The sequence below is a fragment of the Anguilla rostrata genome, chromosome 6 (genome assembly GCF_018555375.3).
Source record: "Anguilla rostrata isolate EN2019 chromosome 6, ASM1855537v3, whole genome shotgun sequence".
NCBI lineage: Eukaryota > Metazoa > Chordata > Actinopteri > Anguilliformes > Anguillidae > Anguilla > Anguilla rostrata.
In genome coordinates, this window is record NC_057938.1 from 38,038,888 (window position 1) to 38,061,645 (window position 22,758).

The 22,758-nt window shown below is 38.9% G+C and overlaps 1 protein-coding gene across 1 annotated transcript in view; it reads right to left on the reverse strand.

The window, feature by feature from the left end:
* Positions 1–10,273, reverse strand: part of LOC135257087 (steroid hormone receptor ERR2-like) — a 48,664-nt gene extending 38,391 nt beyond the window's left edge. Inside the window, exon 1 of the mRNA XM_064339509.1 lies at positions 9,788–10,273. Coding sequence (XP_064195579.1) covers positions 9,788–9,837 — 50 coding nt within the window. The 5' untranslated portion in view covers positions 9,838–10,273. The remainder of the gene's footprint in view (positions 1–9,787) is intronic.
* Positions 10,274–22,758: the final 12,485 nt, after the last annotated feature.

Sequence of the window (22,758 nt, forward strand, 5' to 3'; positions counted from 1 at the left end):
CGGTGTGAAAGTATTCCCCGCAGAATTCTGTAGAGTATTGTGTCGAAAAATTAGTTCATTCCTCACTTAGCGCACGGCGACGCCTTGGGAGTTCTTTTTTTTTTGTTACATTTAATAGCGATTCTGATAGTGTGTCCATCCATTTTTGCAAAAATGGTTGTGCAATCCACCGATCTCATGTTCTCAAAGACAGAAATAGCCTTAGATCTCATTTGTAATTTCACGTCTCCATAGGAACTTGGTCCTAAACACAGCTCGCTTTTGAGTTTGAGTTGGATTTTGCTTGGATCAAATGTAGAGAGGCTCCCGGAACTCAATCCCTCCCAGCAATGTTTGTTTTTCCACACAGAAATTAGGACACCTCAGTGTGGTGTGTGCATGCTGTTCTTAAGGGTAATTGTTAGCTACTATGGGTTTCACCGTTATGGTTTTATTGTCCTTCAGAGTGATCCCTACTTACTGTAAATGATAACTCCATGTCCTCTGCACTGACGTTGTCGCTGTTCCTACTGCTCCTGTGATACGTATGTATCATATAATGCTAGCCTTGTAACTTCTTCTGGAAAATAACTGGCAAATAAATAAAGATATAGACTGATAGATAAATATTTCATACAAACTGAGCTAGTGATCTCTTCCGGTTAACAGGAAGGTTGCCAGGCTTTTCACTCGAAACTGCAGCGATCTCGGCTCAGCCAGCGACTGCAGGGGTCTCCGGTGATCTCACGGCAAGCAGCGCCGGACGCCGTACTGCTGAAGACCACGAGGCCTTGCTTTCTGCTGTCGTCCTGCCCGGCTGCCCAATGGAAAATGTGACAACCGATGCGAGAATATCTTAAATGTCACATAGAGAGCATTGGCGGATTCGAAAAGGAAGGGGGGGCGGGGGAGGTGGGGCCGGGCTGAACTAACGGTTCGTTTTCCACGAGCAGATAGCCAAACGAATCGGCGTCCAAACAGTGGCTAAACGGTTTAAATATCCTTGGGGGTGTTTGTGTCCATTTTGGCAGTATTGCCTGTTCCCCTTGCATTTCCGCATTGACTGTCGGACAGCTTTTAAAACCGCGAAATGAATTTGAAAAGCTAGTCGCTCAAGGTCCTGCTCTGAAACACTGTCGCGGCTGGACGAAATAGCGGGTAGTCACTGCATGTTGAAAATGACTGATCTGAGAGAGGGAGAAGCCTGATGGTGGGTGAAATGGAGAAGGTAAAAGTATTTTTTACAGAGTGTTTTTATCTGAAAAACAAATTGCCATTAAGGTTACTCTTTTTATAATTTAAATAACCAGTTGAGACTCCCACGGGGGAAAGGTGCAGAGTGACTGGGAGCCACATATGGGATGAGTTCATTAACCTCCCTCTGATTGTTTTGTACGTTCTTGTACGTTCTTGGCTTCTCGTATAGTGCTCAGTCTGTCTGATGCTTAACTGAAGGGCAAAACACACATAAAATATTTCAAGACGGGCTGATTAATTGAAAAAGTGAATGAGTAGCAAAGGTTAAACAAGACAGACAGTTAAACAAGAATCGAATGTGCACATGCGTGCACAACTGACTGCATGGCCTATATCATCACTGAATTTATTAGGGAATTGTGCAGGGCTTTTTTTTTTTCAAATAATGAAAAATTAATCTTAAAATCCAGATAGGGAATGAAATGTGACCCATAACAGGGATTCGAGGAGCAGCTAACACTGTCAAACTGCTGAATACCAGAATGGTGTTAAAAATTTAATGAGGAATAGAAAATTTCCATTTCTTCTTTTCCTTAAAGATTTTTGTTTAAAATGTCTTGAATAAATAGATGTTTTAAATTCATGAGTCAGCACTGTCCCTAAGACCTTAAAATTAAATGAAAGGATTATTCTTTTCCAGTTGAAACCCATTTTTATTACAGAATAAATGTCAAACCATACAGGTAATTTAATATTTGCTATATGGCAAGGATCATGCTTGTTTTAAGTTTATTACATTTATTATAATCTAAATGAATAATCTAAACTAAAAATATTGACTGCAGATTTGTTCTGAATGTAGTTACTTAATTCCTTCAATCTATGCACCTCTGTTGTTTAACATTATTTAGAATGTGTGGAATGTAGTTATTTACTCATATGCGTGAATTATGCCTGGGAAAAAAATTGTGTGTCTTGTCGCATGAAAATGATCAAAATTACACATTAACCTATGTGCAAAAACATCTTCAGGTGATGTATGCTTAATTGCCCTCTGTTAAGAATATGTCCTTGTACCTAAGAAGCTGACATAAAAAAACAACATTTTCAGTAATACATTTTTTCATAATAGCCTATTTTCCCTGTGAAAACAAATACATTACACATACTAGGTTTTTTTTAATTTTTTTTTTTAGAGTGAGGGTCATCTTATCATTTTCCTGCACACATGGCTGTAAGTCTCTGAGTTCCACGCGGGAACCAACTCTGTTGTGGCAAGCACAGAATTACAGTAATATCGCAAAAAACAAAACTTGTAAACAGTAAAAAAGCAATAAAATGAGCAAAAATAAAAAAATAAAATCAACAAATACAGAAATGTTAAAGTAACTTTCGCTACACTGAAGGAAACACGTCTAAATTTAAGTGAGTATTACATTTTTACATTTTGCTTAGTTTCGTACGGAATACATCATTTTTAGGCACTGCTACCAATTAAATGAGAAAACAAACTTGTACTTTTTTGCAAATGTCACAATCTTAAAAACAAATGTCAACCGTGGTTCAAGTGAATCCTGCCTGGAGAAAAGAATGCAAAAACACGAGACTCTGATATGACTAATTCACACCTTTCCATTTCTACATTTTCATTCAAAAATGTTAAACAGACCGGTAATTTAGCTCACAGCTGTAAGAGCAAGACATTAAGCTGCACTTTCAAAACAATGTTAAAACACGGCTCGAGTTCCCCTTAAGCCATACCCCTGGGTGTTGACAAAGGGGGAAAATGTTCTATGTAATTTTTTCCCAGAAATTATGCAGTGTGGGCCTGTGGAATGGCCAATGTTTGCTGGTTAGAATTGTCACGTATCCAGATATTGTTTCCGAACGTGAATAATTTACTTCCAGTTCGGCACTCATTGCATGGATACTTCAGACACTTTCCTGACTATGTTTCATTGACCTTGGTTCATTCCAGCACGGTTTGCCAGATAATAACACTGTACGAAAGATGACAGGGGATTAAAGACTAGTTGTGAATAAAACTGGGACTGAATGCACTGCGCACTTGCTCTGTCAGAAGGAATCAAGAGGCAACTTTGCAAAGGACAGTTTCAGTATCGATTCCATAAATAAGTGTGGCTAACCATCAACCCTAATGCTACTTTGCATTTCATTTACTGCTCCCGACCATAACCTTCAAGCCACTACGCACTCAAGACCAGTAATGTATGCCGATAAACACTAGCAGATCTGTTTGGCTCAGACGGGCCTCTTTAAAATGAAAATGACTGTGTGTTGAAATTGCTCTCCATTCTTATTCTACTGTGGATTTAACTGTGAATTGGTTAAAGAAACACGTAGTTGAGCTGTACTAAGCTGACCTTACTGCAGGCACATCCAAGGATATGAGGTATAGAGAACTGAGCTTATGTTTTAACACAACATCCAGATAGAGAGAAACGATAACTCATATAATAAAATAATTCAGATATTACCAGACTTGCATACGTAATGGGGGCAAAAATTATTGAGGTCCCGCCACCTGACTTCAGATAATAAATTATTACTTTCGTGGGTACATTTCTGGCAAACTTTCTGCCTTTCAATTCCAGCTCAGATCCAGTACTAATCCTTCCCTGGAGCATTTTATTTTAAAGATATTTTTAACGTGATCAAAAACATGCAATGGATATGTTACCAATAATAAATTAAGTTAACTTTGAAATAGTTAATAAACAAGCTGTTTGCAGGTGGTAAATTTCTAGTAAGATTTTTTGCTTTATTTTACGGAATTGCAGTTTGGTCAGGAAGTGGCTAAAATGCCTTTTGACTGTAACAAAACAATTGGAAGCAATGTATTTAAAATACCAGTTAATTAATCATAATTTCTGAACGTGATAACATCACTATCACAAGTATGTATATTGCTTGCTGCAGTGTAAACACTATCATGAATGTATAGGTTATGAAATTCCTTTAAAAAGTCATCTAAGCAACCAACACTGGACTTGTCAATAAATGGTCAAATTAGAGGATACCCATGTTTAGCACATCAACCAAATAAGGCAGCAGTCCACAAATACTGCAATAATTTACAAAGGGCATATTAGGTCTTCATTTGACACTGCCCCATTAGCTCGAATCTCACCACCCTTAAAAAAGCAAGAGCGTAAATCAGGAAGGTCTTCACTTGAGCAGCGAGACCCGGCACTGAAGTACCGCCAGCTGTGTTACCGATACAGCTCAACTGCCGCAAATAGGGAGCCAACTTCAGACAGGTCACTGCTGCCCTCAAGGTAACATTGTCGCGCTGGGTGGAGGGGTAACGGCAATGTCATCGCTAGACTCAAGGGGGCAATAGTGATTCCGGAGGCACTGTGACAGGGACACTGTGCCACCAGAATGGCACCTCACCTTCCGCGCGCTGACTGATGAATTTCACCAGAGGGACCACTGATCATGTGATATTAAAGTGATATATGGATTTTTACTCTTTGTACACACGTCACTGTTACAATATACTCACAATTGATACCTGCACAGATACTAAGAGTGAAGGGACAATTAAGCAACCTCTATTAAGCAACATAGCCTGTAAGTATTTTTAAATGTGATTATTAAAAAACAATAATATGAGTAGATAAGGTTTCATGATGAGAACATTCTTGTACTGTTCCAGTAAAACAGAATTCACTATATATTTGGTTTGTAGAAAAATATATGTCCATTTTTTTCTGCAGATCAGTTAAAACAAAAAAGTAAAATATCTATACTAATAAAAACAAATGTCTTTTCTACAAAAGATTTTAATGTAAAATTGAGTGACAATAAAATGAACTCCAGAGAATGCATATGATTTTATATACCATCCACTGGTCAAGAGATTGCTACAGATTTATGAGCTTGGTATGTCCAACTAAATGTTTAGGTTTTACCTTGTTCAAGAACAACCCTAGGTACCTTTTAAACTTGGAAAATCTGATTATCTCAGCAAAACTGGGATAATATACAAATACACTTTTGTACAAGATATGCTGACAAAATCAGCTGCATAACATAAAAAAAAAGAAATAGGAAAAAATCTTTAAAATTTAGCCTGGGTGAAGGTTAACATGTTGCGCTTTTGATATCGAGACATGTTGTACCATAATCCCATTCCAAAGGTGATACACTGCCCACTGTCAAGCACAACTTAACTGAATTTGGCAAACTGCAGTGTGGCCAGATTTCTGAATGAAATGGCTGGACAAGGACAACATGCGACCATACCTAAATAACATGAGTAAAATAAACCCATGGGAAGAAAGAAGCCCTTACATTCAAGCAGACATGTAGTCATCCACAGCACCAGAGCCAAATTCACATTAATATAATATAGAGAAGCATTGCTTTACCTCTCACCCATGCCTTCCAGCTTTAGTAGCAATTTCAGGTATCAAACAAGCTGATAATTTGGTTGTAGTCTGTAAAAGAGGTTGTCTTTTCTAAACTTTTCTAACTGACATGCAAAATAACTTTGTAGTCTTAAATACTAAAATTCTGGGTTTCTGGAACCTTGTTTGTGGGAAAAGGTACAAAAGCACATGTATGAGCGCCTGGGTTCTAAGTAAATCAAAGTCAAAAATAATGAAAGCACAGGAATGCTCAATGGGGACCAAATCTTGCCCGTTATAATTGAATTAACACAGTTAGTGTTGAATTAACACTGGACACTTTACTGCGCAGCAACCTATCTAATTACACAATTGGTAAGAACAAAAAATATCATATGCAGAGGTTCTCAGCCCCAGCCTGGTACATCATGGGCAGAAAATATCCTGTGATTCTTCTTACCGGCATTGCTCCAGTGGCTTTGGCGCGAGCATTGAAACAGAAAATAAATAGTCGAATCACAAAATGAGCTAAATCAGCCATGTGCAACTATAACTACTGCTTGATCCCAGATTAGCGTTTGTGTACAGACACAGCTCCTGCCCTCATTGCGTACGATCTGATTGCATGCCAGCATGGTGTTAATTGAATTAAGAGCGCACCGTCCAGCCGCTGCATTCTGACACAGTCGGCTCTATCTGCGAAACTCACACACACGCTTAATGTTGCGGCAGTTTGTAGGACATATGTGTCAGGCGGTATTCCACAGCCAACATGACATCACCGAGCACAGCCCATCAATCATAGAGGCGGGCCCAGTTGATATCAGGTGGGGGAAACAAATGGATTGCTCTCGTCTTACATATGCAGCGTGGTATCTGCAATTCTATAAGCACGGGAATGTTCGCAGATAAATCTGCTTTTTACTCTCAGGAATTTCAAGTTGTTTTTTTGTTTTCACTGTACACCTGCTCTCCCAAATCATATGATCATAAAAAGTGCACCGGGTAATATGCAAAAAAAACAAAAACAAAACTGGCTGTAAATCGATTCTAACTGTACGGGAAAAAAACACAATAAACATTAGACTAGACAAACTTCCCCTTTTAAGGCCTGTTGAAGTAACAATTGCAACAAGTTTTATTCTAGCATTCATGCGTGAACATAAGTGGAATATACATTCCCTGAAAATTTAAACCTAATGTCTATTGTATTCTTACTGAACAATTTCCTTTCATTCAATGAACTTATGAGTTCATGTTGTTGTTTGATTAAAGTTGTAACTCAGAGTTACAAACAAGGCCTATTGAGGTAAAACTGAATCTGGGCCTAGACATTTCTTTTAAATAATGAAATGTAGGAACAGCTAGAATATTTATTATATATATAACTCTCTCTGTACAGTAATGAGTTTAAGATGATAATTTAAAATAAATAATTTAAATAAGCACTCACCATGTATTTCCTTTTAATCAAATAAAATTTGATTAGTTTCTATCCATCATATATTGCTAGTGTTGTACATAGAATTAGTTGAAATAAATATAAGCATTTCTGTAATACTGACTTTTGTCTTTGATGAAATGTCACCTCAATTTACATTTTTGACAATGCTTATGTTATGTTTGTACATTCTTATGAAAAGTGGTTGCGATTCTAATTCATCAAACAATGCACAATGTAGGCCAACATACTGTCATAATGTCTTGACAAAAAAATGAGGTTTGTGCTGACACTGAAATACATGTACAGTACATTTAAATAAAACAAATTACTGAAAATTCAATGCTTCATTTAAAAAAAAAATGTTTTCATTTTTTTGAAATTTTAAATAAAAAAACGACCTCTCTTGCATCAAAGTCCAAATGTTCAATGGCATAAGCTACAAGCTACAATTTAAGATATTTATCAAATGTATGTTTAAATGTCAAATGTATGTATGAATATTTAAATCATATGGCATCACATTTCTTAGTGGTGCAAAATCTAATCAGTTGTACAATATACGTACATACTATAAAGCACATCCAAAACCCAACACTTTAACAGAACACTTTCAAATACCTTCACTAGCTTGCCTTTGGTGTATTACGGATATGTATGACGTAAAACTGTAATGTCAAATATTCCTTGTAAATAACTGCTTCCAAGTCTAATTTGGGTCATGGACATTTCAAAATAATATCATTGAGTTTTTTTTATTATTAAAAGCACACCTTTGCAATTTGTTTTTCTTTTTCTCCAATTTACAGTACTGACTCATATGCGGAGCCTTGAAAAAGCCTACATTAAGCTTTGATGCAGTCTATTTCTAATTTTTTTTAACTATAGTTTTCTGTGCAAATTATTTAAACACAATCATTTAACAATGCAAATCAAGATTATTACTAAGAACTTAAAGAGGGCATTTTGCAGTCATTTCATTTCTAAACTAAGAAGTTGTAAATCTGTAGAGATTCTCCTTTAATTCAAGATTTTAAATAAATCTGGTAGAAAAAAAGGTGAAAGTTATAACAGATGAAAAAATCATGTAATTATTTTTTAAAAATCAGTGAACATGGGACTGAAAACAAACATCAAATGAATGAAATCCATACTTTCACATGGGGAAAACCCTGTTTAGTTTAGACAAATATGTTGTCAATTTTGCATTGCTATGCAGCCAGTACGAAAATAAGAATTCTTTAAGCGAGCTTGGGTTGGGAATGGGAGAAGCCAGATGACTGTGACCACAGAACAGTAGGAAGCTCTGTAATCCCGATCAGTGTTAAATAAAAAGAAGATTAAGACAGTTCTTCCCAGTTAATGACTTTATTGAAATTGCTTCCCTTCGGCTAGGTAAAGGTCACTGGCAGGACAATGGGGTTTTATGAACTATGATTATTTTTCACAAGGTTTTTTCTTACAGCGGGTTCTGTTTAATAGTTTCCCGTTTCAGTGCTGCAGTTGCAGCACACCATTACTAAAATAATCTAAACAAAAAGAAGATAATCCACTAATCTTAAACTCACAACTGAAAGCAAAATATATTACGCCTAGCTTAAGATTAATCCATCAGAGAAATCCATTAATGTCATGAAACTGATAGGACAAAAAGTAGCTTAATTTGGTTCTACAGCCATCAGCTTATAATATAAAATCGGCAGAAACTTGTTAAATGATCATTGTACAATGAGCTAATCCAAATAAAGATGAAGGACAAATGGCTTGCATAAATTCAAATTTAGTTTTAATCTATATAATATAAAATACTTTTGTACAGACATTAAATTCTCTTTCTAGCCTGTTTATTACTTGCTAATGCTTAATATATTTTCAAGTGATTAGTTATCTAATGTCTTTGTTTTGTGTACATTAATTCACTAAGATAAACTCAAACATAAGTATTAAAACTGGAGTAACTGATGGTAAAAAATAAATAAATAAATAATGAAAAAAATCCATGAATAAAATAAGCATAAAGTGGAGGAAACTACAATGCAATATGATTCAATGATATACTGTAATAGAGATTTTCATTTGTAAAAATGTAACAAGGTATTTCAAAAGCTCAGGCTTACTGACAGCATAGACTGTGCTAGATGCCCCCTAAAAAGGCCAGCCCTTCCAGGAGTGACCGGTACTAAAGACGGCTCAGTGTGTCTCACCCCGCGCGCTAATACGACACTGCATAAGCCTCAACCTGCTGCCCTGTGATTTCACTGCTTACTTTCACCCCTCCAGGGTCTAACCTGGGACAATCGTCACGGCGACCAGGACAGGTTCTCCTGGCCCGAGTTCTCTCGGTCCCTGTCCCCTCGACTACCTCAGCTACGCAAACCCAGGCCTACGGTGTCCTCTATCTCCCCCCGTGCTTCACGGAACACGGAAGCTGCGGAGGGCCTGGACTGCAGCTGCGCAGCCGGGGAGGAGAGCCTTACAGCTGCGCAGCTGGGGAGGACAGCGCTGCGCTGGGAGAGCTGGGGAGCGGACAAGCCGTGAGGCCTGACAGGGAGCACGCTGAGAGTGAAGCACTGCTTCAGCAGTGCAGGAAAAGTTACGCATATCAACCCGCCACAGGAGAAAACAATTGTGACCATCACAGTGGGAAGAAACAACAGAGAGAAAGAGAGATTCAGAGATAGATAGGTAGACAAATTGAGAGAGATAGAGAGAGAGAGAGTGAGAGAGAAAGATAGAAAGAGAGATATCAAACAGGAAAGAATAAAAAATTTTAACTGAAAGGAAAAGCACCTACTGGTTCTGGTAGCTGCGAGATTCCGGGGAGCAAAGTTCTGAAACATCCATTAGTCCAGGTTTAGCATTCCACCAGTCAGAGGAGAGGATAGGAGAAGAGCAGGGAGGGGAGGGGAGAGCAGAGTCGCTGTCTCCCCCAAAGAAAGAACGCAGGGAACCTTCAGAGCCTGTTCCCCCAAAAAACACACCCCTGCTGACAGCGGCAGACCTCCCAGCTGGACCAGGTGTTTCAATCTGCGCTTGTGTGTGAGTGTGGATGAGAACGAGAGGGAGAGGCAGGGAGACAGAGGGGGGAGGAGGAGGGTGACAGGGGGAAAGAGAGGTGAGGGAGGCTAAGAGAGGGATATGTGTGTGTGTGTGTGTGTGTGTGTGAGAGAGAGATTTAGAGAGAGAGCGCGCGAAAGAGGCAGTGGTAGGACAGTGTTGTCTGTGAGGCTGAGAGACAGGCTGAGGGAATGAGAGGAATGACTCTCTCCATGGTCGGGATAGGGCTCTTTAAGACTCAAGGGCATGATGAATAATAAGGAACAGCTGCTGTTGGTTGACTCCAGGGGGAGTGGCTTACAGCAACAGGGAGGGCTAGCAGGAGGGGAGGGAGGAGGGATGAGGGGAGAGAGCCAATGAGGATTCAGATTCCTGCCCAGAACCGCATGCACCATGTTTCTCTTCGGCACTCTCACACAAATGCTCGCACACAGAAATACACAAACATTACTCATCGTCTAAAACAGACAGCAAAATGCCAGTGCATTACTAATGATTTATAACACACCCTAGAGGGGAAAGAGTTTAAACATGGGTTATCTATGACTCCCAGTTCCCTAAACAAATTGACAGCACCTGTCTCTTGACAATTACTATAAAGTATACGCATTTAATGTGTATGTACACTATAGACATACAGATTGCACATATGGACATGATGAAATCAGTTTGGGAGTGATTGGACAGGGAAAAATTCTGAGACCAAAAATGTTGTGCTAAAATTTAACGAGGTAAATCACATTACTCACATCACATTAATCTGAATTTGCCCCAGTGTTTCAGCACAATCATAATCAGGAGCTCATTAGCTCCTTAAGCAGCATAAAATCCTCTGTATTATATAATTGTCTTACCCTCCATGTTTGGTTGACCTCAAAAAGACTGCTGGAATGCTGATAGTATTTCCTAACTAATCAAGATCCAACGGCAATTCGTAAAAGTGATAGGATAGTGGGGATAGTATTATAGCACCTAGACTTCAGTGAAATTAGACAGAATTGTGTTGGAATAGACTGTGAAGGACTGTGGATTATACTCCCTGAAAATGAATATGTGATCAACCAGAGAGAGGTTTGGAACTCACAACCCTTTAAATATTAGTAATGGAGCATGTTTGACTGCTTGAACCAGCAAGGTGGAACCATTTTTCTTTTTCTCTTGGTCATTAATCTCTGAGAATAAGAGTTTGGATGAAATTATATTTTCTGAATTTTTTTAAGTAGTTCTGGATTCAATTTTTTTTTTTAAATGTCCTTCTGTTGCTTTAATTTTCACAGGCACCTTTGGTTGTTTCACACAAACACAAGTTGTTTTGGTGATTGCTGAACTTACTAAACTCCATACCTTTACTCAAGGGTCAAAGTGAATGATAAATGTTGATTGAATACTGGCCTTTATCATTTCCCAGTAATTAATCTAGTCAGGAACAGTGCTGCACAGCATATACAGCAAAGAACAGTATTATATATTCCTTTCAACTGCCACAGTCCCTTTCACTAAAGTCTTAGTGAAGTCCTATTCCTGGTTTAGTAAATCCAAATAAAGTGCAATTTGGTACATTGGTACATTTAGATGTTAAAAAAAAAAAAAACTGAACCAGGACCAAATAAACTATCCTAATGAGACGAGGAAGAAGTATAAAATCCAGACAAAATCAATACTCCAGACTCATGTTTTTTTTTCTTCAAATGAAATCACCGATTTTAATCTCTTGAGCCCCCCTCTCTGTTCATTTGAAAGAAAAAAACAGTTATATAGAATAATTGTCTGGTTTACTTCCAAAAGTAAAGGTGTTATTCTCAAATTATTTGTAGTACTTCTAGGTTCAGGTTCAACAACCCCTGGCCTGCTATCAAATGGACTTTCGCAACCCACTAAGTAAGGAAATTTAATTGCAAATCACAGGATTAAAAGGCTGTTCGTTGTAATTCTTTTAATTCATTGGATTGGTTTCAAGTAGAAGGGAAAACATGTCCTTTGGAAAATTTACTGGGAGGACAAAAAAAGCGTCAAAGTCACAGCAATGAATATGATCCCTCAAGCATCATATTCTGACTATAACCAAGTCCATCAGAAGCTCAATTGTTTACATTTAAGAAATGTCCTGTCGCCTTCTCATTAAGTTATAATCTTATCAGGCTAATAAAACACAGCTGTAAACTGTAGCTCCATTGACCTTCATTGCAAATGAGCCCAGACAGTGCTCATCAGGAGAGAGGCTATTTCTCCTGCATGTAATAGGTTGTTGGGGTGTCCCTCAGTGGTCCTTGGCGCAGGCTAGCTAGTGCTGACTGGATCTAGGAGTCCTCCAGGGTGATGAAATTGGACAAATGACACCCAGGAAGGAGGGTCTTCAATTAGCACGGTTTATTTCCCCTCATTCTTCGCCAATGATTCATCTGGTCAATGGGGCATCAGGTAGTCCACCTGCAATAGTTGTGAATGAAATTTAGCCTTCAGATACAATAGCTGTGCATTTTACCAGGTGGAATAGCCATTTGTAACAATGGGTCATGGCTGGTCTGACACAATTGGTGAGTGAAGAAAACATCGCTATCCAACAAACATAAATGACTTTTAAATTTACAACAGATGATTAAGTGTTTTAATCAATTTGGGACATCCAATTATAATTCTGTAGTAGATAGAAAACAGAAGTTGAAATACCAATGTAAAACACGTTGAGAGGGTGTTGGGCAGCCATGTGTGGCCAGTACAGCCTGTATGAACTACGGCCATGGCTACAATACAAAACCACTCGCTAAAGCTTAGTTGATGCAAGTGGGAAAAAAGCTGTCAGGCATCATTCCAGATTATCCCATAAATGGCTCAATCTGTTTCAGATCTGGTGATTGAGAAGTCCAGGACATGGATAATGTCAATGGGGTGTCAGGGTCATTATCACGGTGGCTATTGATTTGGGAAGTGAGGGAGGGATAGAACTGGAAGGTCTGTGACAGTCACACACACACACACACACACACACAAACACGCACACACACTCACGCACACACACACACGCGCACACACACACACACGCACGCACATTTCAGTGCAGGCATGCATGCAGTTCCCTGAGGGGGTCTTGATTCTAACAGTGGCTGTGGCAACGCTCCAAATTGCCACCACGGTCACCCGCTGCGGCAGCAGGGCTCGAGTGACACAGACAGGATTCCGGCTCAGGAATGAAGCATACCAAAAACTCTCAATGTTTTAGTGTTCCACACACACCAAACTATGGCCTGAAGCAACGGCTCTCACCTGCTCTTTCTGAGATCATTTGGTAATGTTGCCTACACATGCTTTTGGCAGTAATGGCAATGTTCCAGTCTCTGGGGGTTCTGCCCCAGGAAATCAGGAGCAATAAAGAGAACTGTTTGTTTAACCCCTTCGCACAAGCCTACTAGTGGCCAGGATGCCAGCATCCAGAGATTGCTCAACTCAGACATTCTTTGTTCCTGCAACCATTCTACGAGTGCAAACAAAAAAATTTGTGTTCTATCTTCATTAATACACAATAGATTACAACAAAGGCAAATACAATGTTTATACGTAATTGCGACCATTGTTGTGTAGTTTGTCCATTTAACAAGCACCTCACCCCAGTCTCATCTTCCACGACACTGACCAAGCGTGACAAACTGGATAATAGCGTCTGGGAGTTCATAAAAATAATTTTTCACCACCAAAAATATACATTCCATTATTGCAAATAAAGCCAACAATTGGCTGAATGTTTGCCAAAAGAGCAATGAAAAATGCTATGCACTTAATAGCAAAATGAGAAAACATTTTGTGTAATTATACCATGTCACTCTACTATCAATACAAGCTATTAAATATGGAATAAATACACAATCCTACTATTGGTTTTATGTATAAAGATGTACCTTTCATGATTCAGTGCTCATTTATTATCTTGGAAAATCTGTTTGTTAAATATACGCTCATTTGCAAAGCCTGTATACCTTCTGAGATTATTGTGCATTAAACCACACATGCTGTTTACACCATTGTGGCCCATAAAAGTTAACTGTGGTTTTATCAACAATTCTTTTATCTAGTAACGGACAGTATACGCTTTCTAACAATGTACAGTATGACATGTCTAATTGTACATTTGGTACAGCGCTTTAAGGCCAAGTGTAACTTTGTTCGCACCACAGCTTTACAAATTCAGCCACAGTGTTAGCAGGAAAAGAGAAAAACCGAGAGAGCCATTGTTGTTTTCCTTCAATTTTTGGCAGACATTATTAATCTAGAGAAGTTCTCAGCAACGCTAAGGCATATCCTCACCCAGCTGATATGGATTTAGGAAGTGAATCAGAAAAGGAAAGTGAGGGAGGCTCCTCTGAGCCCAACAGCATTGATTCTCTCAAACAGGATACATACAGTACAAACATGGTTACTTATTTCTACTACACTTTGGGCTTTGCCATATTTTTATATTTTTGGATTCGCATTTGTCAGAATTGGCAGTTAATCACCAACAGCTACCCTTTGCTAATAACACTGAGCATATTTGTATTGGGGGCTAGCTAATGACTTATCACTGTTGTGGCCAGCTTTGTCAGAATTCATACTACTCACAATGAAATTGAATCTTCAAGAGGTTAGAGCTATTCTCTAATGAGGGCCTTTCGCATACTGTAGCATAAGCATTCATAGATGGCTCAGTCATGTGTTATGTTTGATGCACCGATTTCCTGTGAAGCTAATACATTGCCAGCATTTTCCTGATGATGGAATATTTTCTTTTTATTGTACATGAGATAGACATATATTATTATATAATTATTAGTGTCTCCATGGGCACGGGAAGTACTTATTCAAATTTACTGTGTTAATATGTGCTAGATGAATGTAAAATTTTAATTTGACTGATTGTACTGTAGAGTACAGAAAAGGTGGCATTTATTAGGTGAAGTACAGGAGTGTATATTACATATTTAGGAGTATGCACCAAAATGTGTTTAGCATTGTCATGTGTCTATTCTAACATTTTTAACAGGGCTCTGGTGAAAATTGGACAAATTTAAATGCTTTATAATGGGCAAAAAAAACCCAACATTTTATGAGAGGTTTTTCATTGGTTTTTGGATCCCTAGATATGAATCTCCCAATACTGATGAAACTATCATTTCTACTAGAAAAGGATACAAAGGTGAGTTTCATGAGGCAAAACAGCTGATTTGTGGTGAAATATATGATTATTTTATGATTTACCGTAATGCTCAATTTAGTCATTTTGGATAGATCTGGAGACATTACGAAACCCCAGGGATACACTGCTTTTCATTTAGCTTTATAATTATTTGTTAGTTCAGCATATAACCCTCTGATTTTGCACACTTGTGGTCCTGGAGTTTAAGATTCAGGAAATGTATATTTTCACTTATTTTGCATTTAGGAAAGCAACTTCTATTTTGTAGTTTTGCCTAGATTGTTTTTGAATTTGTGTCTTTCTTCATTTCAGTCTCTGTGACGCCCATATCTGGAGTTATAAAGCCTTAAATAGAATACCTTAAAAGGGTTAAAGGTGGATCCAGGCCATGGGGATTTGTGGTCATCCTGGTGTCACATGCATATTCATAAATAGAGTGCAAGGAACCAGGATAATACAACCACCAATTTCCCCTCCCCTCGACATCCCAATTCCCGCTACCTGTAATCTTAGTTTGATTTGATCTGGATTGCTTCACTCAGCTGTTTTAACCCAACAAAACTAAAGACGCACATACACACGCGCAAACACACACATGAGCACTCACTCGCTCTCTCTCACACACACACACACACACATTGAATTTGCTTGAGCAACAGCATTCCAGTTCAGATCTGCCAAGGTGATGGTCACGACCTCCATAAATAAATTGACACATGGTTGGGAGATGTGTGACAAGGAGAGTAGCAAAGAAGTGCTGGGACAGAGGGGGAGTGGGGGGAGCAGGAGGCCATTGTAGCCAAAGCGTTTCAGTGATGAACCCTGAATCACACCCTGATGCGTGGCCACTTCCATCGGAGACGGAGACCCAGACAAGCATCGCACTGCCGCCCCCTTCCCTTCTCTGCACAGAGGGGAGAGCCGAGGCCTGATTTAGGAGAGGTTCTCTCGTGAGGAGCTTTCCCCTCCTGGTCTCCAAATGCTGGTGTCAGCGTGGGCGCTGGGGAGGCAGCAGACCCCACAGTTTGGAGATTGGATAATTGCTTTCACCACAGGCGGTGGTAATCAGTAGGCTAATTCCTTATTTTAATGAGTAAACCTCTCCTCGGGCCAAGCAGTGCATGCATGGGGAGGGAAGGGCATACTTACAGCGGGCCTTGTTATTGAAGCAGACACCATTGCCCCCCCTCCCCCTTCCCACCCAACCCCCACAAATGGGGTTAATAACCATTAATAGCCTGTACTTTCCCATTTAGCAGAGGGCGATTCAAACGATGCCTTATGAGTGGCTAATGATCAACCTCTTTCCACACCACGGGGTAGTCCCCCTGAAGAATTTTAAACATATGGAAAAGAGGGGAAAGAAAAGGTAATGTAATCATTAGTGGGTCCCCTGCAAAGATATGATTGGCTGTTGGTTTCAGCCTCAGATTAAAATGCATAAAACAGATACCTTCAGCACAGGAGATGAAACATGTTTATTAATCAACAACAAGATCATTCTTAGGCTTGTTTAATTAATTTAGCATTTAACGTAATGAAATTAAATCTCAAATGCAATTTATTTTCAATACTGTCTTTCTTAAAGATCTCTCAAAGGTGTGTGTATGTACCGTATGTGTGTCTGTGTGTATGTGTGTTTATATGAGACAGAGCGAATAACTTTTTTGTTATGATGTTCTGTACTTGACATCACAGTCTGCTAGATTTCAACACATACATAAAAGCACACAAACGCACACACAAGTGGTAATACATGCAGACAATTACACGCATGCACTCAAGCACAGTTTTCACACATGTAAGATTACATTACAATCACTTTCCAGACCAACTTACTGTACAAAAATGTAGAACATCTGAGTTTCAGGAATACAAGATTGTGGAGGACAAAAGTGTGATATCACCAAGAAAGCACAGAAAACTACTCAGTAATAATCAATAAGTATGAAGTTAACCAAATAAATCAACAAATAGTATCATAAACAAAAGTAAATGCCCATATACAACTAAACTGTATTTTCGCATCTATACCTATAGCATTATTATCCCAAAAGGAAATCCAAAAAGAAAGAGGATGACTAAAAGGGGTTCAGGGGAACCATGGTGCAGTCTGAAGATGTGGGTCTTCAGTCAGTGTCAGGAGATAGACAGGGGTTTTACTGTCCTGACTGCAGTGGGAAGCTCTTTTCGCCACAGAGCGGGCCAGAAGAGACAGACGACGTGATTGGAAAGGGGAGGGGCCAGACCCCTGGAGGTTGCAGAATGGATAGGTCTGGTTGGTGTGATGGGACTGGTGATCTATTGAAGATATAACAGAGCAGTCCCTTTAGCTTCTGGATAGGATGACACCATGGTTTTGAATTTTATGTGTGCCGATATTGGTAGGGAGGGGAGAAAGAGAGTGACATAGCTGAGTATGGGGAGGATGTAGATCAGGTGAATAGCAACGTTTTGGATGAGCTGTAGAGATTAGACGGCGAAGACGAGAAGACCAGTAAGAAAAAAGTTGCAGAAGGCCACCTGGGAAATGACCAGTGACTAAAAGCTGGCTTGAGTTGGTAGTGAGAAAGGGGAAGTGTTGGAGCCATTTATCACTATTTCATACGTTTATTATATTGGGATAAGAATACACTTTATTATGATGGAAAGAGCATTAAAATTAATAAGTCTAGCCTTATTTTTGCAATTTAATTTTGGTATCTACATACCAGGAATGCAAGTTTTCCTATGACTCATAGCAAAAGGGTTGGAGGGTTTAAGAACAGAAATATGGATTTTAGTGTGGGGAAGGCGATGCAGTTTTTACTGTATTTACCTAAAAAATGAATGGGATATCTTCTTTCTTTTGTTTGAATATGAGTGAATGAACGTTATTTTGTTTTTATGATTATGTACCTTTTAATTGAATGTACATACAAATGTATTTCTCTGATCAGACAGAACTATGGAGATTTTAACAAAAAAATATATATATATTATTTGGCACCAAACACGGGGCTGAGCATGCCCAATATGGGAACACACACACACACACACCAATATATACACTAAAAGCAATTAATATTAAATAGATATTTTGATTTTGGGATGGCCACTGCTGAGTTCTTTCTGATCTGATACACTGTAAAACCACATTAAGAAGATTGCATCCAAGCATCTGAAAGGCTTTAACTGTGCTTTCAGATAGATAATTGCGTACTGTGGTTCAGATGTTCGCTGTAATTCAATTTCAAGGGAAATTAAATTGGAAATACACTACAGCAACCACGCCATAATACCTTTTAAACTTTTTTTTTTTTGTCTCCACGGCTGAATATTTTGGATTGAAATGAACAATTTTGTCGTCTTTTTTTTCCTGAAAAGGAGCAGTTGAGAAACTACAAAGGACCATATCTGTGTTCTGTTTTCAAAATCCTCCATTTATATTCAGTGGCAGCTTACCATTGGCTGATTGGCTGTATATCAACATGCCTTCTGTGTAATATTTTTTCTTCCGATCAATGAATTTTTTCCCACGCCGTGTCGTGTAGTTATTACCTGGCAAAAGCTTTTACACAGACAGCGATGATCAGTAAACCCCTGAAGTGCTGTTAATTCACAGTTGGTGGAATGAATGGCCCCGTACGATGCTGTGCGGGGACTTGAAAGTGAGCCACACGCTCAACAAAGGAGTAAAAAGTGTGAGTTTCAAAAGTTATATGTGTTTGTGGCCAAAGTTGTATTCCGAATTATTCGAGTCTTCTTTTCAAAAGCATGGCAAATGCTTGCACAAGTGGAAACTTATGCAAGCACATTTTCTACCCTGAGATATCAGTTTGTGGGTGTGCTAACTCAGAAAGTTTAATATACAAGGGCATGTGGACCACAAGTTTCCCAGTCATGGAAACAGATGATTTACTGCATGAAGACCCTTGCTGGCGGCTACAGCTATGGCAGAATATACTGTAGTATCAGCCAAAATCTAGATATTACTGACATCACACATCATTGCAGTTCATAGTGGCTTTTAAGCTTCCAAACTCCTGATGACATGTGCAGGGCACAGGTTGTTCCACACCACCTCAATCACCCCTCTGGAAACACTCTGTACCTGGTAGCAGTTAACAAGTCACAGTGTGTTGTTAAAATACATTGCGGGGGGAGGGAAAGTATTTCAGCTGGCATCGCCGCGCATTCTAAAGCTGAAGCGCGGACGCAAGTAATCAGCTGCACACTGTGGAGATCTTGCCAGCAGAGCAGGCAGAAGCCCCAAGGTAGATAATTATATAGCGTAATGAAAGATGACAAGAGAGAAGTCCGGCGTATTCGATGTGGGAGTCAATTGTTCATTTACAAAGTTAGAGCACCGGGCAGCACTACGCCCTTCCTCGCGGGTGTCCAGAGGGGGTGGTCACGGTCTATAAATCCACTGTATTAATAATCTAGTTTGCTATTAACCACTTTATATTTCTCCTGCTTAGCCGCATGTTTAAGGAAGCTTTACTGTACCCAAGGGGTGGCCCTGGGGCTCAGTTATAGTTCTTTAAGACAGAAAAAAACCGCTCGTGATTACGGGAGTGTAGCCAGGGAGCCTTGCAGAGTGCCAGAGTGTTGCTCCAGGTCAGGTGGTGTCAGGTGAGTTGCATTCGAGTTGTGTGTGGCCCCCGTCCTAATATTCCTGGAATCATGTGCACTGAAGGCATATCTAATGCTGTTTGTGTTCTGGTCATGAGGGTGCCGGACCATTCTTCAGCAAAGTTTAACCCTTTGAATTTGAACGACACAATTTGCATCAAAAAGCACTCCCTTTAATCTCCATATAATAACTCTCTTATTTCTGAATACAGGATCTTTTTTTTTGTTATGCTGGGGAGAACTGTGACCCTCAAATATGTTGAATCAACTGACATTAAAACCTACCTTTCCCTGACCATTGTTTCACGGGCAATACAAACCCTACAGTTATTCTCAAACTGTGTTTGTTACAATGGTTTATTCATTCAGTTCAAAAACTGATTTAACAGTATTATAATAACAGTTATGTAAAGTTATTTTGTTTTATAATATAGGTATGCATAATGGTCATTCATCATAATTTTATAATGCATTTTTATTGTATGGTTATTTTTTGCTTATTTAATTGGTTGCGGTGTCATCTAAAAAAAAAGAAAATCATTCCAGTTCTCTAAGCATATTTCTGCTAGGCACTCTGCAGGTATTTCTATACATTATAAAGCAATGGCATGTCCTATTGACTGGGCTCTATGCTGTCGTTGCCCCATACAACCTTGTAACGTAAGATGATATACCTGAACTGACACTTTTGATTTTGGAGATATACTCAAGTGAACACATTATTAGGAAGAAAAAATGTTCTCATACAATGGGGCCTACCAACTAAGCCATTTCATACCCAGGCATAAGCTTGACATTTCCTGATAGGAACAAGTCTTGTGCACAAAAGGAAGGGTTGCATGAAAGTTATCCATTAGATAAACCTGTTTAATCTGCAAAAGACTGAGGACAGTGAAAAAAAACATCACCTTTGACCTCTCAGGGTTAAATCAATTCTCTTTCAATTTTGTTAATTCATTGAAATACAATGAAATGCATTCATGAGTTTAAACATCTCCAGAGAACGTTTACGGTATTTTCACATTCATGTATTGAATTTTGATTCATTTACAGAATTGACCCCGATGCTGTTTATTAGTGATTCGGGCATGGTACTGGGATTTCATGAAGCCCCACCAAAGACACAGGACTCAGGTTAGAGAGCTTATCCAAAGAAAAATGTGAGTTATTCAACCTCACTTCAATTCGAGAGAGAGAATGGGACTCGTGCGGTGGACATGAGCCATCGCTGTTCGGTATCATTGTTTCAACAATGACTCTCCTTTAATCTTTATGGCCAGCCCTGGCTTCCATTGTGGCTTTACTTTATGGCCCTCTTAAAGCCAGGCCATATCTGCCTGCCTTCCATGACTATTTTTACCTCGGTATGCTGCAGTGTACCTCTTATTTGTGCATGTAACTTCTTTTTATTTATATACTTAAACTCTATAGAGCCCGGACTTTTCCTTTACTAAATCTTCCCCCCCACAGGGTTAGAGAAAAGTCACAAGCAAGTGCTGTGTGAGTTCATAAGAAACATGCTTTCAAGAAATATGCATAATGCCACCACTGACACAGCAAAATAGCTTTATAAATCACCTGCGAGATATTCACACCGGTGTTTCTGTCAGAACAGTACGTCATTTATGTTATGTCACACCTAAAATGATCTTTCAATCTTGCCAGTAATGTCATCCTTTTGAAGGCACTGCATTTGCTTGGGAATGTTTTAGAAATTATGTGTTGTCATAGTAATAATCCGATTGAGCTTTTAAATACATACTATACGTGTAAATTGGGTTTGGGTTTTGAACATTTCATCAATTCACAATGGTGAATACTATCCAGCTTAATGCTGACCATTCTATGACCACAGTATATTTCTGAATGCAAGACCATGACCATCATGATGATGAAAATAACCAAAAGGTAGAAAACCAAGTCGACAATACTCAGTCAAGTTTCAGAATGAAAATTTGGATGCTTTGGCATGGCTTTTACTCAAAGTTAAAGACAAAACACTAGCACTAGCCTTAGCACTAAAGCTTGAATAACCAGTTATTCCTTTATGTTTATAGTTAAATAGTATACACTAGTTATTTCAATCATTTTAAAGTTATGTGCTACACAAACAACTAGAAAGCAAATTTCTATTATACAGAAAGAATATTCTGTTATATTCTTTTTAAATTTTTACGTTTAAAAAGAATATGATATTCGTTAATACATTAATAATTATTTTTGCGTAACAGCGCAAATCTGACCTTAACGCCGTAGCGTGGCCGACGTCCTCGGCGCGGGCTCCGCTCTCCGCACCGATGACGTTTGACGTCTCTGTTCTCCATCTTGCCGGGGTCACCCCTGTGTAGGCGCGACCAGCGCAGCAATCACATTGCACAAAGCAAGCAGATTGCCTATAATAACCACAAGGGACCTTTCATGTTTCATTGTCAGCATTTTGCAGGATAATTGCAGCACACGGTGAAGATATAACTCTCTTAATAGAGTGTAAAAATAAGCGAGGTCATTTGGGAAGGACTGATATAAGGGCGACATAATCCTGCGTGTGGCTCCCCAGTGTGCTGGAGGACTCTGTGTGCAATGCAGCTGAACCACGATAACATTATTGCAAGTGACAATTTGTCCTATTTTTAAATCAGAAGAGAGAAAAATAAATATTTGAGCCAAACATAATATGTGAAAGCAAGGGTGGTTAAATGGATAAAATGCCTTTTTTCAAATTGTATGGCTTTGGTGCATAAAATAATCAAATTTAGCAATTCTTCTGAAACGGTTAGCTGTACTATTTATATATCTAACCATTTAAAAATGTATGCTGTGTATGTGTGTGTGTATGTGTGTGTTTGCATGTGCAATTTTAAAAATTGTGTTACAGTCAAGTGTAATAATAATGTATGTATAAGTATGTTCCTGTACAGAATCAAGTA